The sequence below is a fragment of the Crocodylus siamensis genome, chromosome 7 (genome assembly GCF_052110815.1).
Source record: "Crocodylus siamensis isolate JL-2025a chromosome 7, ASM5211081v1, whole genome shotgun sequence".
Taxonomy (NCBI): Eukaryota; Metazoa; Chordata; order Crocodylia; family Crocodylidae; genus Crocodylus; species Crocodylus siamensis.
Genome location: NC_143401.1, coordinates 25,763,396 through 25,779,873, shown reverse-complemented (window position 1 = coordinate 25,779,873; position 16,478 = coordinate 25,763,396). Strand labels below are relative to the sequence as shown.

The 16,478-nt window shown below is 46.1% G+C and overlaps 1 protein-coding gene across 26 annotated transcripts in view; it reads left to right on the top strand.

Annotated features, from left to right (window-relative positions):
• Positions 1-16,478, top strand: part of CAMK2G (calcium/calmodulin dependent protein kinase II gamma) — a 183,831-nt gene that overhangs the window by 93,105 nt on the left and 74,248 nt on the right. For all 26 annotated transcript variants that reach the window (XM_090058144.1, XM_090058142.1, XM_090058145.1 and 23 more), the window contains exons 4-5: positions 9,656-9,710; positions 10,116-10,181. In XM_090058144.1, the coding sequence (XP_089914270.1) occupies positions 9,656-9,710; positions 10,116-10,181 (121 nt within the window). The remainder of the gene's footprint in view (positions 1-9,655; positions 9,711-10,115; positions 10,182-16,478) is intronic.

The following is a 16,478-nucleotide window of genomic DNA, read 5'->3' as shown; positions in this document are numbered from 1 at the left end:
TGTCAGGCCATGTGTATTTGTATTTGTAGCTTCAGCATCTTCTGGCAAATATTAGAACTTCTTCAGACAAGAGTGTGGGGCAAGCTTAGAATCTAATTTTATTCCACCCCTTCTCCCTGGCAGCAGTCTCTTGTACCCCTCCAGGTCATCTCCCCTCCAGGGGCTAGGGGATATATCTAACATGCTAATGGCTCCAAGAGGGATGCAGACATTCACCTGCTGTCTAGCTGGAATCTGCCCAGAGGTGAGGTTGATGTTGCTTCTGGTGAGTGGCTGTCATATATGCATTATTTTCATTCCAAAACATCCCAGAGCACTTGCAATTATACCACTATGGCTACTTGAAAGAGTTGCTGTGTGGTCATTACTATGACGTGGGGGACAGAAATCTCCATTACTATGTGTTAGTTCTTCTGTGGGTCCTGCAGGCAAAGCAACTTTATTTAAGCAGTCCAAGTGGTATGTAGCTGCTGCTCACCAACTTGATTAGCACACTGGTAAGGTTACCCAACAGTTTCGCTCACCCTTACAATGTGCTGAATGCACCTCTGCTTCAAGCTCTGAAAAGTACAGAATTCAGAGGTGAGGTATAAGCCTGCTCTTCTCTTCAGCCTTAACTCTGCTTCCCTTCCCCTCCTCCTGCTTCTCAGGACTGGCAAGTGTCTTTGAGGTGCATATATGTAACTGCTTCAGTTTGGGATTGCCCTGCAATAAGCATATGTGGCTAACTGCAAAACAGTTCTGACAGTTCTGTGGGGCACAGCCTGCAGCCTCTCACTTAGCTGCACATACGCTGACTATTCTCCTCTGCATTGGGGTAGCCATACTGACTGCTGTGGGTATTGCTTGCAGCAGATTGCCAGAGTTCACACTGATATGAAACCCTGATAGCACTCAGAGGGACCAAGGGCCCTTTTTTCAGTGCTTTTTTCAGTGCTGTGTTGTGCAGCAGGAGAGCTCATGGTCTCTTTGCAAGGGGATTTGTGGCAGCTGTAGGCATGATGCAGGAGAGTCCATTAGAGGGGAGAGGCAAGTTCAGGTTCTAGACAAAAAAAGTCCTTTGAGTGGGGGTCAAGAAGAGGTAAAATATGGCAACTCTGGGGAAGCTTGTGCTGCACTGAAGCAGTTGCTTATAGGGTAGGCACAGCCAGCTAGTGTTCAGAAATACGCCCCAAACATAGCTTTGGGGCCTTAGCAAGGACATGGTTTGACAGTTTCATCTATTGTTTGTATCCCAGTATCAGTTGAATTTGACTGAATTTCCTGCATCTCCATTTTGCGGGGAGTTATTCAGGGAAAAAAAGATGCATGTCCAGTGTCGCCTGAGCCAAGTTGTACAAGCCAGATAAAGTCATTTGCACACCTGCACCAAAAATGAGGCTCAGTTGCAAGTCTATTTGCAATCAGCCTGAGGTCAAAGTGAGTGACTCAAGCTAACATGCTTGTCACCTGCTAACATGCAAAGTCACCTGGACACCTTCACAAAAACTACAGCACTTTGATGGGTGAAATGAATAGGTGCATTTTTTTTTTTTTATTTTAGAGTTTGGATGAACTCTTGAAAAAAGTGGAAATGTGTCCTGTAGTGTATATGATAAACTTAAATTACAGGTTTGAGTGACCCACAGTATCCTGACACTGTATTAGTCTGTTGACCATATACTAATTCTTAGAATAGGAAGCTATACTATGCTTTAAAGTAAAATCTGAGTATGTGTGAAGTCTACAGCACTTGGAAATATCAGCCCTTAAACTAGAGCTGTATTCTTGGGGCAGAACTTCCAAAAGGAGCCCCTGCTGGAGGCAGGCAGACAGCAGGTAACTTGCATTCTTAGGAAGCTCTTGAACTTCCAGAATGTGGCCCTTGCTCAGGTTCAGTGACCACAGCATGTTAGCTTGAGTCACTCACTTTGACCTCAGGCTGATTGCAAATAGACTTGCAACTGAGCCTCATATTTGGTGCATGTGTGCAAATGACTTTATCTGGCTTGTACAACTTGGCTCAGGCAACGCTGGACATGCATCTTTTTTTCCCTGAATAACTCCCCACAAATACTGCTTTTCTAGAGGGGCAGTGGATGCCAGGTACTTACTGAGATGAATCCTGTCTGGGTGATATCAGAGCCATAGTTTGAGTCCCAGGAGTATGAGAGTGAAAAGAACAAGTCTACCAAAAATCTGGTCTCTTCCAGCAGTAGACTGGGCTCAACCTTAATGATAGTGTTTTATAGAAAAGGCCAAGTTACTCAGTTGCTTATAATGGGAAATGTAGAAAAATACTGCTTGGTTGGGACTGCAGGAGGAGTTTCAGGAAGCAGAATGTTGTTACCTGAAGGTTTCAAACTCAAAGTAGATAAAATGTCCATGTACCAACCTCAGTTTTTATATCTTACCCAAAAAGCACTGTTATGTAGTTTGGTTCACTCTAGCAACCTACAAGGGCATTGGTTCATTAATGACTCGATTGTATTCTTCCTGTATTGCCGTCACCTCTGCCTATGTGACACCCTGACAATTCAAAAGTTATCCTACTCGCTTGTTTTTCAAAGTAGTATTGTTTACAGGCAGCCTGTTTAGACTTCTGCAGTAGTCTTTAGGCCTTGCCCACACTATAAATTTGGTCTAATTATGGAACCTGGATAGAGTGCTGCAGACAGTGAAGTGTGTACATGTGACTTTTAACTGTGTTGTAACTGGATTGAAGTCTTGTGCCAGAGTCCTTAACTATGTTCTGAAATTGAATCAAATTTCAGAACATGTTTCAAATCTTGGGGTTTTTTGTTTTGTATTTTTCTCCCTTGCCCCTGTTGCCATCCTAGCAGGTTCATTCATTTGCTTTATTTTTGCTTCTTGCCCTACCTCTTGCTTGCCTCCTGAATCAGCACCTTTTATCTCGTAGCTGAGACATGCAGTCTGTAGTAGCTGTTGTGGTGGCCTGCGGATATGCAGCCTTGGCAGGGATGGAATCTCTACAGCTGCAAGATCCAGGATGATTGTATACTGCTCCCCATTCTGAAAAAAGCTTCTAGCTAAAACAGTCCTGCTGGAAAGGAAATGTGGTTTGAATGATCTCTTCAGAGCTACTATTTGCTAATGGAAGTAACTGTATCCCCTTCTCTATTAGTGCTGTGTGGGGAGTATGAATGAGCTCCTCTGGGAAGCCCTTGGTGTTTACTGATTAGTCACAAGGACTTTGGCATTTCCTAGGTGACCTGCTTCTATACTAATAAAACATGAAGCTCTGCTTTGATAGCTTGCTGCACTAGATGTATGAGTATCCTCTGCCTAAAGAAGGAAGCCATGAGATGCAGGTCTGCAGTAGTCTGTAAGGAAATGATGGAAGCTTCATTGCTTGAATAATTACAGCACTGTTGAATGTAGTGGGGGGAACAGTCCTTCTATGCAGGGAGATGGGCAAGATGCAGTGATTGGGGGTTTTGTTTTCCCCATGTCCTTCATCTGTTGTTACTTTTGTAAGAAGCAAGGGCTTTTTCAGTGATATATTTATTGGGCTACCTTTAAACTGTATAACTGGTCTAATAAAAGATGCCAGCAATAAAACCCTTCTTAAGTATTTTGGGGATCATCAGGATTGTGACAACGCTCCAGCCTTTCTTTTGTAGAACATGTTTGTGCCTGGTATTTTTCATGGCTTTTCCTGCCTCTGGTTCTATACATGTTTGCTAGTGTCTTTTTTTATATTGTTAAGCACCATGTGAACAGCTAAGGAAAAGTCAAGAAGCTTTTGCAGAGCTAAAGGTGTCAGACTGAATCACACCAATGTGGTAAGGAGAAAGACGGTAAGGTGGAAAAAAGAAGGAAGGTGCTGAGCAAGGGTGCTAGGGCTACCAGCTTTCACAGGATTTAGAGATTTTTTTTTTTTAGGAACAGTAAGACCTCCATTTTCATGACTATGGGAAAGCATCTGCCCTTTTGCTGAGAGAGTCTGGAGGTGATAAGCTGCTATGTGTTTTGGTGCCCATTGCCACCTTTGAGATGGGTCCACCCCAGGAAGAGTTGAAAGATGACTGGCTGTCAGGTAAAAATGGAGAAGAGGTCTGTGTATTAGTTGGAAAAAAAGATTTTTAGGCATTAAAGTGGTTGTAAGACTTGTAGAAGACCACAATGAGCTGAAGTGAAGTAGTGTACAAAACAGACTCTAAAGTCCTTCTATCTGTCTCCTAGTCAGTCTGGAGAATGAGGGAGGTACCTACAGGTTTTTGTGCTGCTTCATGAGGTACTTGAATAATGTCAGAAAGGAGCAGTAAGGTTAAGCTGATCATTTCTGGTAATTGGGGTTGTGCTTGAGAACAGAGTAAAAAGCTTTAATCTGTATGTTAAATTGGTAATTGGTCATGAGCATGCAACTGATGGAAATAGTGCCGCCCTTGCCAGACTTCAGGGGCAGAAGCCTGACTGGAGACATGCAGGGTAATTTGGTAGGGATTGTGTTGGGGTGGGATGAAACAAACAGGGCTATTGCTGTTCCATGGTGGGGAGAAATGGAAGCAGCACCCAACAGCATGGATATGTGCTGTAATTCAAGAGAAGGAAAGGGTTATTGGTGGTTGTTGGATATTCCACTGTCCCCTGAATGGATATTACTTTTCTCTTTTTCTTTTTCTCTTCCTCTTCGCCGTCTGTGGACTCCCTGTCTCTTGTCTTTCTACCTACATTACTACCAGCATCAGTCATTCTTCTACCATCTGCTAACATCCATGTTGTCTTTCAAACCCTTTCTTGCCGAGCTGTTCCAATGCCCCATCCCCTGGAGCACACTGAATTCCAGGTTGATTTTGCTCTCTGATATCCCCCTCCCCTGTGGCCACAGCATTTTCTCTCATGCGGCCTACATCCTGCAATGAAGTCTCATTCTCTTTTCCTTCTGGGCAGCCGTCACCACGGGGACCACTCTATCCTATGGGTCAACTCTCTGGCTATGCAGAGGTTTCTAGTTCACTCCTGTAAGTTCCACTATTTAGAATCAAGCTACAGTTTTACTTTTTGAAGGTTTTTCTATTGCTTCAGAACTCCTCTCTGCCCACAAAACTGTTCTTTGCTTGCTGCCCTTCATAATCTGGTCTTTGCCTTCCCATTAACCTTAGACATTTTACCAAATGTTGTGAACATCTCCCAGCCTTTTTGATTTCCTATGACAGGAGTTTTCAACCTTTTTTAGTACCCCTGGTGGCCAGAAGTGGAGCAGGAGGGGCCAGGGGGGTGTGTGGCTGGACCTGGGGGGTGAGGGGGAAGGGTGGTGAATGGCTGGACGTGGAGCAGTAGTAGCACAGGGTGGTGTATGGCAGCAGTGGTACAGAGGGGTGCCGCTGCCCTTGTCCTGCTCCTGGGAGGTGGCAGTGGTGGGTGGCAGCGCTCTGTCCCCGCGTTTCCCCTAGGGCCTTTCCAAGTACCCCCAGGGGTACAAGTATCCTCGACTGGCAACCCCTGTAGTATGATATATGTCTTGGCAAACTGAGTCTCTATTTCCTTTCTCTGCTTGGGACAGAAATATTTTTCTTTGGAAGAAGGAGAATCATTAACTACAAACCACATTTTTGTCCTGGTGGCTGCTTTTCATTTATCTCCACCATCTACACCTTTAGTATGAGCCATGGACCTCAAATTCCTCTTTGTTCCCTGTATACTAACTTGTTTGTTGACACCTTTGTGTAGTGCTGTTTTGACAGTATCTGCTTCTGGCTCCACTTCACCTCAGCTGGAGTTTTCATTCTTCTTATTTCTCACGCCGGATGTGACTACTGTAGCACCCTCTCTGAGGCCTCTTATGACTCCAGTGTGTCGAGAATGCTCAGGCCTACATTCTTGCACCAAAAAGTGTCCCTGGGATACCACCATCTGCACACAACTAACCTTTTTTAACCGTTTTGTTTTGTCACCTTGTTCCTGTTTATGACAACTGCCCATAGATTTGCTTTGTAGATTTTGCGGACCTTACTTTTGGTTTTACTCACCTCTGTCTCCCATGTGCCCACTGTCTCATTGCTTTTGGCAGGGAGCTGCCCTCTCTGCAGATCTTTCCTCTTGAAGCCAGTTGTTTTGTTATCTGAGCAGTGCTCCTTATTTCTAATCTCTGTCCTTTTTCTCTTTGCTGTTACCACCACTGCTGTGTTTGACTCTGCAAAGCATTTATAGTTTTAGTCTTTAAAAGTGGAAGTTTTTAGAAAAGTAATTTGAGTTTGATTACTGAAAAATAAGGTGTGAAAATATGGACTTGTGCACACCAAGAACAGGGGTTTGCCTTGTTTATTTGTGGTGTTATATTGCTCAGATGCATTCATTAGTTCTGGGCTATATTAAGTGTGATATAAACGGATGATTCCTGCCTTTTCCCTCTCCCCTACCCCCCTACTCCCAAAAAATAAATAACTAAAGAGTAGAAAAAGAGAGAACAGATGAGTATAGGCAGACAAGGGAATAGAATCAGTTGCAGAAAATCTTCTTGTCACTTTGATCAGATCTGCCCACTTTCATAGCCATCTACTGTTCCTTTTTCCCTGGAAAGCACAGATAGAGGACTTAGCCCATGGATAGGACTTTTGGGGGGCATTACAACAAAAGAGAACTTTAAGAAGGTTAAAGAAGTAGCTTTGTCATCATTTCTCCTGCATGAGAGAAGTAGCATGGGCGAGAGCATACAAATGCTTGATTGAAAGTTTTAACAAGTCAGTGATTTGGAGGCTGGTGTCTTGGGCCAATTAGAGGTGTGAATTTACCCTCTGGATACTAAATTAGAGAGACTGTAAAGGACCTTGAAGGTGAGAAACAATTGGTGGTTTGATGCAACAGGGGAAGAAGGAGCAGTAGATGGCTATGAAAGTGGGCAGATCTGATCAAAGTGACAAGGAGATTTTCTGCAACAGCACTGAACGTTAATAGGACAGGAGCGGGCAAAATATGACTCTCACGCCTGTTCTGGCCCCTGCCAGGTCCCTTGGTCCCACCCAACCCAGGTGTGGGGTACAACCTGGGCTGTGGTGCATGCAGCCAGTCCCGCCACCCCCAGGCACGCAGTGGTGCTGTGGCAGCGAGACTTGCTTCCCAGGAGCCCTGGTGGCAGCTCCTTCCAGCTGCTGCTGCCAATCTCCACTGCCCACCAGGGATTTTGGACAAAATGGGCAGGCGGGATCTCCATGGAAACCCACCCATGGCTTTGCCCCTTGCCTCATGCTGTCACAGCCCCACAATCCAGATCCAAATCCTGATCATCTTCCTGGCCCCAGCCCTGCCCACGTGCCCCACTCATGGATGCTGCTCCCTGCCTGCCTGTGACCCCGTTCTTTTCACTTCGCTTCCTCTTGGCCTCTTGGGAAGTTTGGGTGAGCTGTTGTGGGGAGGTGGGGGAGGCGCTGATCTGGCCCATGACAGCTCACCAAAATTCCCTAAGTGGCCCTCAGGCCCAAATAATTGCCCACCCCTGTAGTAGGAGGGCATTTCTCAAAGTCAATAGTTAATGGGAATGCTGGAATAACTGAGGCCTTGTCTGTTGCAAAGTTGTTCTGGCTTTGCAGTGTCAGCTAGATATGTGAAAAGATCACACCCTGTAGCTGTTACAGATCTGCCGACAAAACCGCCGGTGTGGACGCAGCCTTACTGGCAGCAACAGATTTTCTGCTGTTTGTGGGAGCTGATGCAACTCTGGCAGCAGAAAGTCGTCTTGTTTTGGCAAGGCTGCATCTTTTGGTCCCCAAAAGGGGACCAACTTCTTTACTTATAAGAGCAGCAACACTTTAGTATGTAGTACACTTCAGCCACGTGATGAGAGCTAGAGAAGTGTTTGCTGTATACATGGATAGGAAAGATAGAACCTTAGGGTGCCTACATGCATGCTCCGATGCATTCAGGCTGGAACATGCTGGAGCAGACTCATTCGAGTCTGTGTGCTGTGGCATCTTGGTGTATGGTGGAGTCGCATCATAGGCGCATTTAGCTTGCACAAATTCAACATACGCGTATGCCTTGGAGTGCCAGTTGTTTGGGTTCAGCCTGCAGCTGCCCCTCAGCACTGTGCACGGGGCCAGCAGCCCTACTGGGAAGCTGTGCACGCTGGCTGGGCAGGAGTTTGATGCAGGCTGCCCTGAGCAGGAGCAGCTGGATGGGGAAAGGAGCGGACTGTACCACTGGGCAAGCCCCCTGGCTCCCCTCCACCCCCAGCCAGCGTCTGGGACCTAGAGTGCATGCAGCCTGCAGCTGCCCCCCGCGGCACTGTGCACAGGGCCAAGCAGCTACATTGGAAGCAGCCCTGCTGGAAAGCTGTGCATGCTGGCTGGGCGGGAGTTTGGTGCAGGCCAGCTGATTTTTTTTCAAGAGTAATTTTGACCATACGCGATTTTCGCCTTATGCACTGACTCTAGAACCTAACCCCTGCGTAAGATGCGACTCCATTGTATTCAACATCCTGCACTTCAAAATGGTGGTAGGGGTGCTTTAGCTAAAGCTCGTTGCATGAGCTTAAGTTAGTGTCCCTGCTGCCATCGTGATATGAAAGATGCTGAGTACACAAGATATTGCGACGTTAATTGGAATGTGTATAGTCACCCTTAGAGATGGTATGCAGTCTGCAAGTGAGGAGTGAGTCAAAAATCATCCCTAAGTTATGGGCCTAATGACGGTGGCTTTCTTCAAATTGGTGAGCAAAAGAGGCATTGCGGAGATGTGTGCGCAAAAATTGAATGCAGTGTTCAATATGGAACAAGTTGACAGCTTGGGTGTCCATGAAACAGACAGGCTGAGGGTTTAAGTTTTGCAGAACATGGTACTGCAGCAGAGGGCGTCAATCCCTATATGTTATCCACGTAGTGATGGCATTTAATAATTGTGGATGAGATGACCAAGCAATAGGAACGGAGGGAGAGAGAAGGGAACAAAACTAGAGGCCTGTGAAACCTCACAGAAAGCTGCAGGGAGAAGGGTAAGGAGGATTCCTGAAAGGAGTGATTTTAAAAAGAAGAACCTGGAAAACAAAGGAAGATCCAGTTCTAATTAGATAAGCATAATTAGCTATGTTGCAGTTAGCTAAGACATCACAGAGGATGGAGATGAAATATTAGCTCTGAGATTTGGTCAAGAGCAAGTAGTTAGGTTTGGGTGAGAGCAGTTTGTGCGATGCAGTGGTAGATGCTGATTAGAGAGTATCTAGGATAGAATTAGAGCACAACAAATGTAAATAGCATGTTCACTGAGCTATGATATATCTTTCCTTGGGGAGGAAAGGAAAAAGGAAAGTCTTGGTTAAGATGCAAGTGGAATAATAGGTGGAGAGACTAAAGTATGTTTTACTGTGAAATGTGAGAGCCAAGGAAGGTTAAGGAGAACCATAAAGATGAGCTAGGAGTGGATATAAGGAGACCAGAAGGTTGATTTGAGTTACAGAGGTCTGAAGAAGGTGTTAGGAGGAAAGCAGATAAATATTTTATGCTTTTTGATCTGATGCTGGAGGGGGACTGCATGAATGAGACTAATGTTAGAGATAAGGGCAAGAGCATAGGTTCTTAATGCCCAGGTGAGGAGAATGGTGGATTGCAGGGATGGAGCTGGAAAAAACTTTGGTTGTAGAATTCCAGAGCAAGTGGCTCAGATCTGGTACATCTGCCATGTGCATTCTGAAGCCCCCTGTTTCTTGCTTGTGTTTCTGCAGTGCGGCTCCATGACAGTATTTCAGAAGAAGGTTTCCACTACCTCGTCTTTGATCTGTAAGTGCCTCTTTTTTTTGGTTTTGATGCTTCAGTGGTGATGTAAACTACAGATTGTTAAATTGAGACTAAAAGATGCTTGAATCCCTCTTCCCTTCCCTCTGGGGATTTACACCCTGTCCACAGTCACCTTGACAGTAATCTGTTGAGAGAGGATCTCTTCTGCAGCAGAGTGCTGGTCTCCTCTCTAGGGACAGTAGTGGCTGCTCAGAGGGTTCCAGAGTGCCTCTCTTGTAGGTAATCCCAGATGAAGCTGACTAAGGAGCGACTTCCAGGCAGACTCCTGGAAGAACTTGAACTGCAGCAGAGAGTAGTCTGTTGTCTCCCGAGCAACTGTGTATCCCTGGGGCTTCCTAGCTGCACCTGAGTAGTCTCTCTAACTTACTTTGTTCTCTTATGCTTCAGGGTCACTGGTGGGGAGCTATTTGAAGATATTGTAGCCAGAGAATACTACAGCGAAGCAGATGCCAGGTAAGATTTGCCTTTTTATGTACCAGTCCTGGTGGGGAGTGCACTCGCTTTCCCCTTTATCTTGTGTTGTGAATAGCTGCTGTGTATGCATTTCATCCCCTACATGGAAAGCCTTTTTTTCCCTTTTATTGCTAATGCAGATGTTTCTGAATTGCTATCACCACAAGCAGTGACATCAGTTTCTCACTCAATGAGGTCTGTCTCTTGCCCTTCTACAGATACTGCTTTGCATCTTGCTTTTGAAGCCTTACTGCCTCATATTTGACACTTCTGGGGTGGGATCTGCAGGGTGACTTTGGAGGGGTAAAGTCTGAGTGGAAGAATTAATGTGTCATGTGGTTGCATTAAGGGATTGGAGTCCTGGAATCCCAGGTTCTTATCCCAGCTCTATGAACAATCTATTTGTCTTGGGAAAATGTACGTATTTTGTTTGCCTACGTGGATAAAAATAAACAATTTAAAAAATAAGTCAGATTTTTCTTTTATTTAAAACTGATTTAAAACCAAAAATATGATTATTTAAAAATGCTTTTTTAAAAAATAAACCTGTATAAAAGGTAGCTTTAATTGTGTTATGTTAAAGTTGAAAGATATCATCATGGTATAGGGATTAGAACTTCTAATTATATACTATTTGAGACAATATATTCATGTAACCTTCTTAGAAGTTTTATAAGTGGGTTACAACATGTTGTGGGCTATATTAGGGGCCTGATCTTATGGGGTTCCCAGAGGCTCCTCTGTAGACTAGTATAAATTAAAGAAAACCATTCTTCCCAATGGGACTTAGTGCTTAGTCTAGAAGATCCCATTAAGTATGTCTATGATGCTTACTTTGTTTTCAAACTGTGTATTTGTCTCTCCAGAGATAACATCCTTGTTAACAGCGGTATATGGAGAGGAGAGATAACAGACCTGCTTACCTACCAATCAGCCCTATTATCTCTCTGCAAGGTGCACGCACACAGTGAAGCCCTTACCCCCCCTCTAAAAGTGCAAAGTTTCAAGGAGTTAAATGAACAGGACATTGTTGGGAGTGGAGTAGATCTGGGCAAGGAAGAGGAGTCTGGAGATAAATGCAAGGAGTCAGGGGTAGTAGAAACAAAAGAGAAATGTTTTGAGTAGAATTTTGTTGAAATTGCAAATACTTCCATTATAACCACTTTGCAGCAGCTGCTCTGAAGAAAGAAAACCAACTGTCCTACAAAATGTGTGATAGAACTCAGAAGTGGACTGTTTTGAGTGATATATTGAGAACTGGCCTAATCTGATGATAATTTGTGAGCAAAATAGATGGAATTGTCATAGCCAAAGTTTTCAACATTGGGCTAAAGAGAAATGTAGAATGTATGCTGGCTATTAGGGCTGTGTGAAGCAGCAAGTGTTCTCTTTGGATTTGGATTCAGTCAATTCAGAGGGACAGTGATTTGATTCGGGGGCGGGGGGGGGGGGCGGCTGGGGTTGGGCTGGGAGCGGGGGCTATGCCCTGCTTCTGCTTGCCCAGCCAGGCAGGTAGGGTTGCAATGCAGGCCCGGCACGCTCCAGACAGAAGGGGGGAAGACCTCTCCTCCCAGCATTGCTGCACCTGCAATCCCATATTCCCCCACTCCCAGTGTTGCTGTGCCCACATCCTGCCACACCTCCCCCCCCACCCCCGGTCTGGACAAACGGCGGCAGTACCCATGCCCTGCCACCCTGGCTAGGCAAATGGCAGGCTATGCCCTGCTGTCGCTTGCCCCCTTCCACCCAGAGTTATCTGCGCCTGTACCGCACCCTGCCCTGGCTGGGCAAGCGGCAGCAGGCATAGCCCCCACTGCCCCAGCTGGGCAGCTTGTCCCAGCCTCAAACTCTCCCTTGCTATGGAGGTGTTGATCTTCCCCTCTGCCCACCATAACAGACTTACCAGCTGGAGGCAGCAGTGCCCAGCATGGTGAGGACTGCTGCCTGTTTATAGCTGAACCTCCAAATCGGGCTGAATCTCCTCCAAATCAAATCGGCTACCGAAGCCTCACACAGCCCTACTGGCTACCCTGAAGCCTATTTCTGTTACCATGAATAAAGGTTATATTAAACAACAACAATCCACTTGTTGTAGAAAACAGTGATTTAAATCAAGGATTCCTGACCACTGATATCCACTCTGTTTGCCTCAGTTTCGCCAGGCATAAAGGGAGAACTAAAGCACTTAAAGATGTCCAGCCAACTGTTGTAATGAAGTGCAGGACACTGAAGCAGAGCATTGCATTTCAACAGTAAACAGGCTATTGAAAGAAGAGGGGTAGGCTTGTATGCCCACCCTTTTAAGACAGTATTGGGCTCCTTACTTACTATTCTGGTCATCCTTTAATTCATAGATTGTTAGGGACTGGAAGGGACCTTGCAGAACATTGGGTCCAGCCCCCCCACTCTAGGCAGGAAGACAACTGGGGTTAGGTGACCCCAACGAGGTGATTTTTCTAGTCTCTTCTTAAAAACCTCCAGGGTAGGTGATTGCACCACCTCTGGAGGGAGTTTATTCCACAGTCTGGACACCCTGACTGTGAAGGAATTTTTCCTGGTATTAAGCCTGAAGCGGCCTTCTAGGAGTTTTTAATCCATTGGTCCTTGTCTTCCCTGGGGGTGCCCTAGTGAACAGTTGTTCACTGAGCTCCTGATGCACCCCTCTGATAGAGTGGCAAGTTACTACAAAGCCCCGTCTCAACCTTCTCTTCTTTGGGCTAAGGAGGCCCAAGTCCCTCAGCCTTTCTTCGTATGCCTTGCCTTGCAAGTCTCGGCTCTTTTCTGGACCCTTTCAAGTTTTTCCACATCTTTACTGAAGTGTGGTGCCCACAACTGGACTCAGTACTCCGACTGCAATCTCACCAGGATTTTTCCTGGGATGGAAGTTAGGCTGACTGGCCTGTAGTAGCCAGAGTCCTCCCTCTTCCCCTTCTTGAAGATGGGCAAAAATGTTGGCCCTCTTCCAATCCTCAGGGATTCCCCTGTGCGCCACTGAATTCTGAAAGAGCTTTGCCAGGGGTTCCCTGATCTCAGCCAGTTCCTTCAGCACTCTGATGGAGTCCATCTGGTCCTGCTGACCTATAAGTGTCTAGCTTTTCTGGTTGGTATTGCACCCGCTCAGTGGAGGCAGTCAGTCCTGGCATGCCCCCTATGAGTTTTATTTCACTTGACTTTCCCCATGGTCTGGTGAAATACTGAAGCAAAATAGGCATTCAGGAGTTCAGTTTTTTTTCCCGAATGTCAGTTACCAGCTGTCCCAAAGTGTTAAGCAGGGGTCCCACATTTCCATTTGTTTTCCTTCTACTGCCTACGTACCTAAAGAAGGACTTGTCCTTGACTCCTATAGCTAACCTAAACTCCGTCAGTACCTTGACTTCCCTGATCATTTCCCTACAGGTGCCGGCCACTGTTGTATAGTCCTCCTTGAGGGCCATCCCTAGCTTCCTCTTTCTTTTTTTTAAGAAGACCGCAATGTCCCTATTAAGCCAGGAGGGTATCATGGGATGGGGTCCCCAGGGATGGCTGTAATGCCCCTAGGGCTCTATGACTATGCCAGTCTTGCCCAACGGGCACCCTTTTCCTTGTCTGCCATGTCTTGCTGGTAATTATAATGTAGGGAGGCTGCCCTTGAGTTTGTTCCTGGACATGTTCCAGATTGACCCCGCTAAACCCTGTGGGTTCTTTAGACCCCTTTTTGGGTCCCATTCAACATGGTTGCCTCACGGGGCTAGATGTGTGGCTCCAAACCTGCCCCTTTACTACGCCCCAAGCCTCACAGATGGTATTTATACGTCTCTCTGGGGCCTTGCTATTGCTGGGCTCTCCACAGCCCTGTCTCAGCAGCCACGCTGGCACTGGGGCCTGCTCACTCCCTTTGTCACCGCACCCCTGGCACTGGGTGAGGCCCTCTGTGGGGTTCCTGCCTGACTGCTAGGGCCCCCTCTCTCTAGGCAGTTTTTGCCCTTAAAGGAGCAGTTACCTTAGTGCCCTGAGAGAGGGCTTGCCAGCTGCCTCTCCTTTTTGCAGGAATGGTTTTCTTTTGTGCTTCAAGGATCATATTTTTGAGCAGCAACCACTTTTCGTACATGTCCTGTCTAGTAGATCAGCCATCCTGGCTGAGAACAGAGCCTTACCTCTACTTGTTGGTTTATGTGAGCCAGTATCCCATCTTCTGATTGATCAGGGTTTTGAGCTCTGTATACCTAATCTGTGTTTAGAGAGAGGGCATTTTACAAACAGAATTGCAGATGAACAGCTTCTCTTCAGTTCTAGCCCAGTGGGAAAAGCAGATGCCTCCAAAGGTCAAGTTTCATGTCACTGTCCTAGCATGTACTCCATTCCTACCCCTCACTTGAGTGAAAAAAGCCCGTGGAGAGTCAGGCAAGGTAAGACTAGCAGGGGTGTTGCACCCTAGAGAGAGCCTTGCTGGCAGAGCTGACTTGGCTTCTGTTGGCATGGGTAGGTTATATGTGAGGTGCATTCCTGTTCAGCACCGTAACTTCATATGAGAGAAGGGAGTGTGGCCCTGGCAGACTTGTCCTCAAGGCTGTCCAGAGAGCATCTGGATGCTCAGTTGTCTTCTCTGTGGCAAGGATCCATCAGTGAACCATTAGATGTCACACTTCTTTGGATGTGCTACAACAAGTAGCTGTGTAATGATGGAAAAAAATCTTGGGAGTTCTGTGGTTCTCCAAGGGAGCTGGCAATGAAGTCCAGGAGCCCTGGGATATTTTTCATAAGTGAGCAAATCTTGTAGACGTGGTGTCCCATTTAGCTGGGATGTGAAATCAGAACTTACTGGACTGCTGTATTCTGCCCACAACCGCCTCTGTTCCCTGATGAAACTAAAAAGTATATATTGCTAGGGAACAGGAAGGTGGCAAATCGTGGTTAGTTACGGGAATGAGTGAATGGGGAAGCTATTCTACTTTGTTTCTGTAGACAAACTCCTCTTGTCCTCCCTGAGGGTGCTTAGTGCCTCTGATTTCCAGCTGGGGAGGTCTAATAGCGCCCACAAAGATCAGTGTATACTGATTGAATGCAGACTCCTCCCTTTCTATCTGCATACTGAGCTGAATTCCAGAGCAGGCTGGGAAAGCGAGAGAAAGTGAGGTCAGTGCCAATCTGCCTCGTTTGGCTCGCCTGGGACACCTCACGCTTTTGCCATTTTTGGCCAGAAAATCTCTCTTGCTCAGAGTGTTCTGTTCTAATTATACTTTTTTGTTTTGTTTTGTTTTGTTTTGGGAGTGGGGAGATATTCATGGACTTCAACCCTGCAGTTTGTGCTGCCAGATGTGGTGAGAGGAATGGGTAGGAGTGATGATGCATAATGCATTGCCCTAATTTCCAACATTTCTCCCAAAGAGGTCCCTCCCCCCCAAATATTTTCCCCATTTAAAGTTCCTGAAATCCATAAAGAAACCATGGGTCCCTGGAGTTCTTTGAAAATCTCCTTATCCCAGTGAGACTTGCTGTTCTGGCTTCTCTAGAGAGAATTGCTGCAACACAAGCTTTCCCAGCTTCCTACAAGATGGTCTCTTACTGCCCTGGGAATTGTTAAAATCCATGCTGCTTTCCACATCAAAGAGGCTTCCTCTGTCAGTATCTCCTACATAGATGCTACATGTGCCTCAATCTGAAAGCTTGGGAGCCTATAGCAAAAGAACTAGTCTTCTCCAGAAATCTCAGCTGTGTGCGTCTGTTTTCTGTGTACACCCTTTGTGGGTGTGACATTGTCCTGATTTGACAGGTGTAAATAATATGTTGTTCCTCTCCCAGTGCTGTCACCACTGAGAGTGGCACATGCAACAGGTTTTCTGTGGGCAGGGGAGTTGTGTGCTATACTCAAGAGGAAGAATCTGCTTTTAAGATTGCTAACTCCCTAAGTGGAATCTGTACTTAAAAGGCGCCTGGCTAGTGGGAGTGTGTGTGCATATCGTGTATATTAAGTGCTTGAGATGTTGCTCTGAAAGCTTTGTGAACTGGCAAGCACCCAGACTCTTCAACCTGTACTTGATGGGGGAGGCTGCTGTTTCATAAAAGCGTGTTCTTAGCTTGAGAGAAGTCTAGCTGAGTTTTTTGTCTTTGCTTGCCCAGCCCTATGCTGCTCATGGGTGCATATTCTCAGCTGAAGAAAGAAATGTGATACCTATTGCCCAGCTGTGCAGACAAGGGTCAAGGAGAAGGTGGGAAGGGCCCTCATAATCAACTCATAATCAAGCTGAAATCCTATTGTTAAGAAACAGCTCTGGTAGTATTTGACAGCAGTAGCTGTCAGTGGGCAAGATGGAGGCAAGT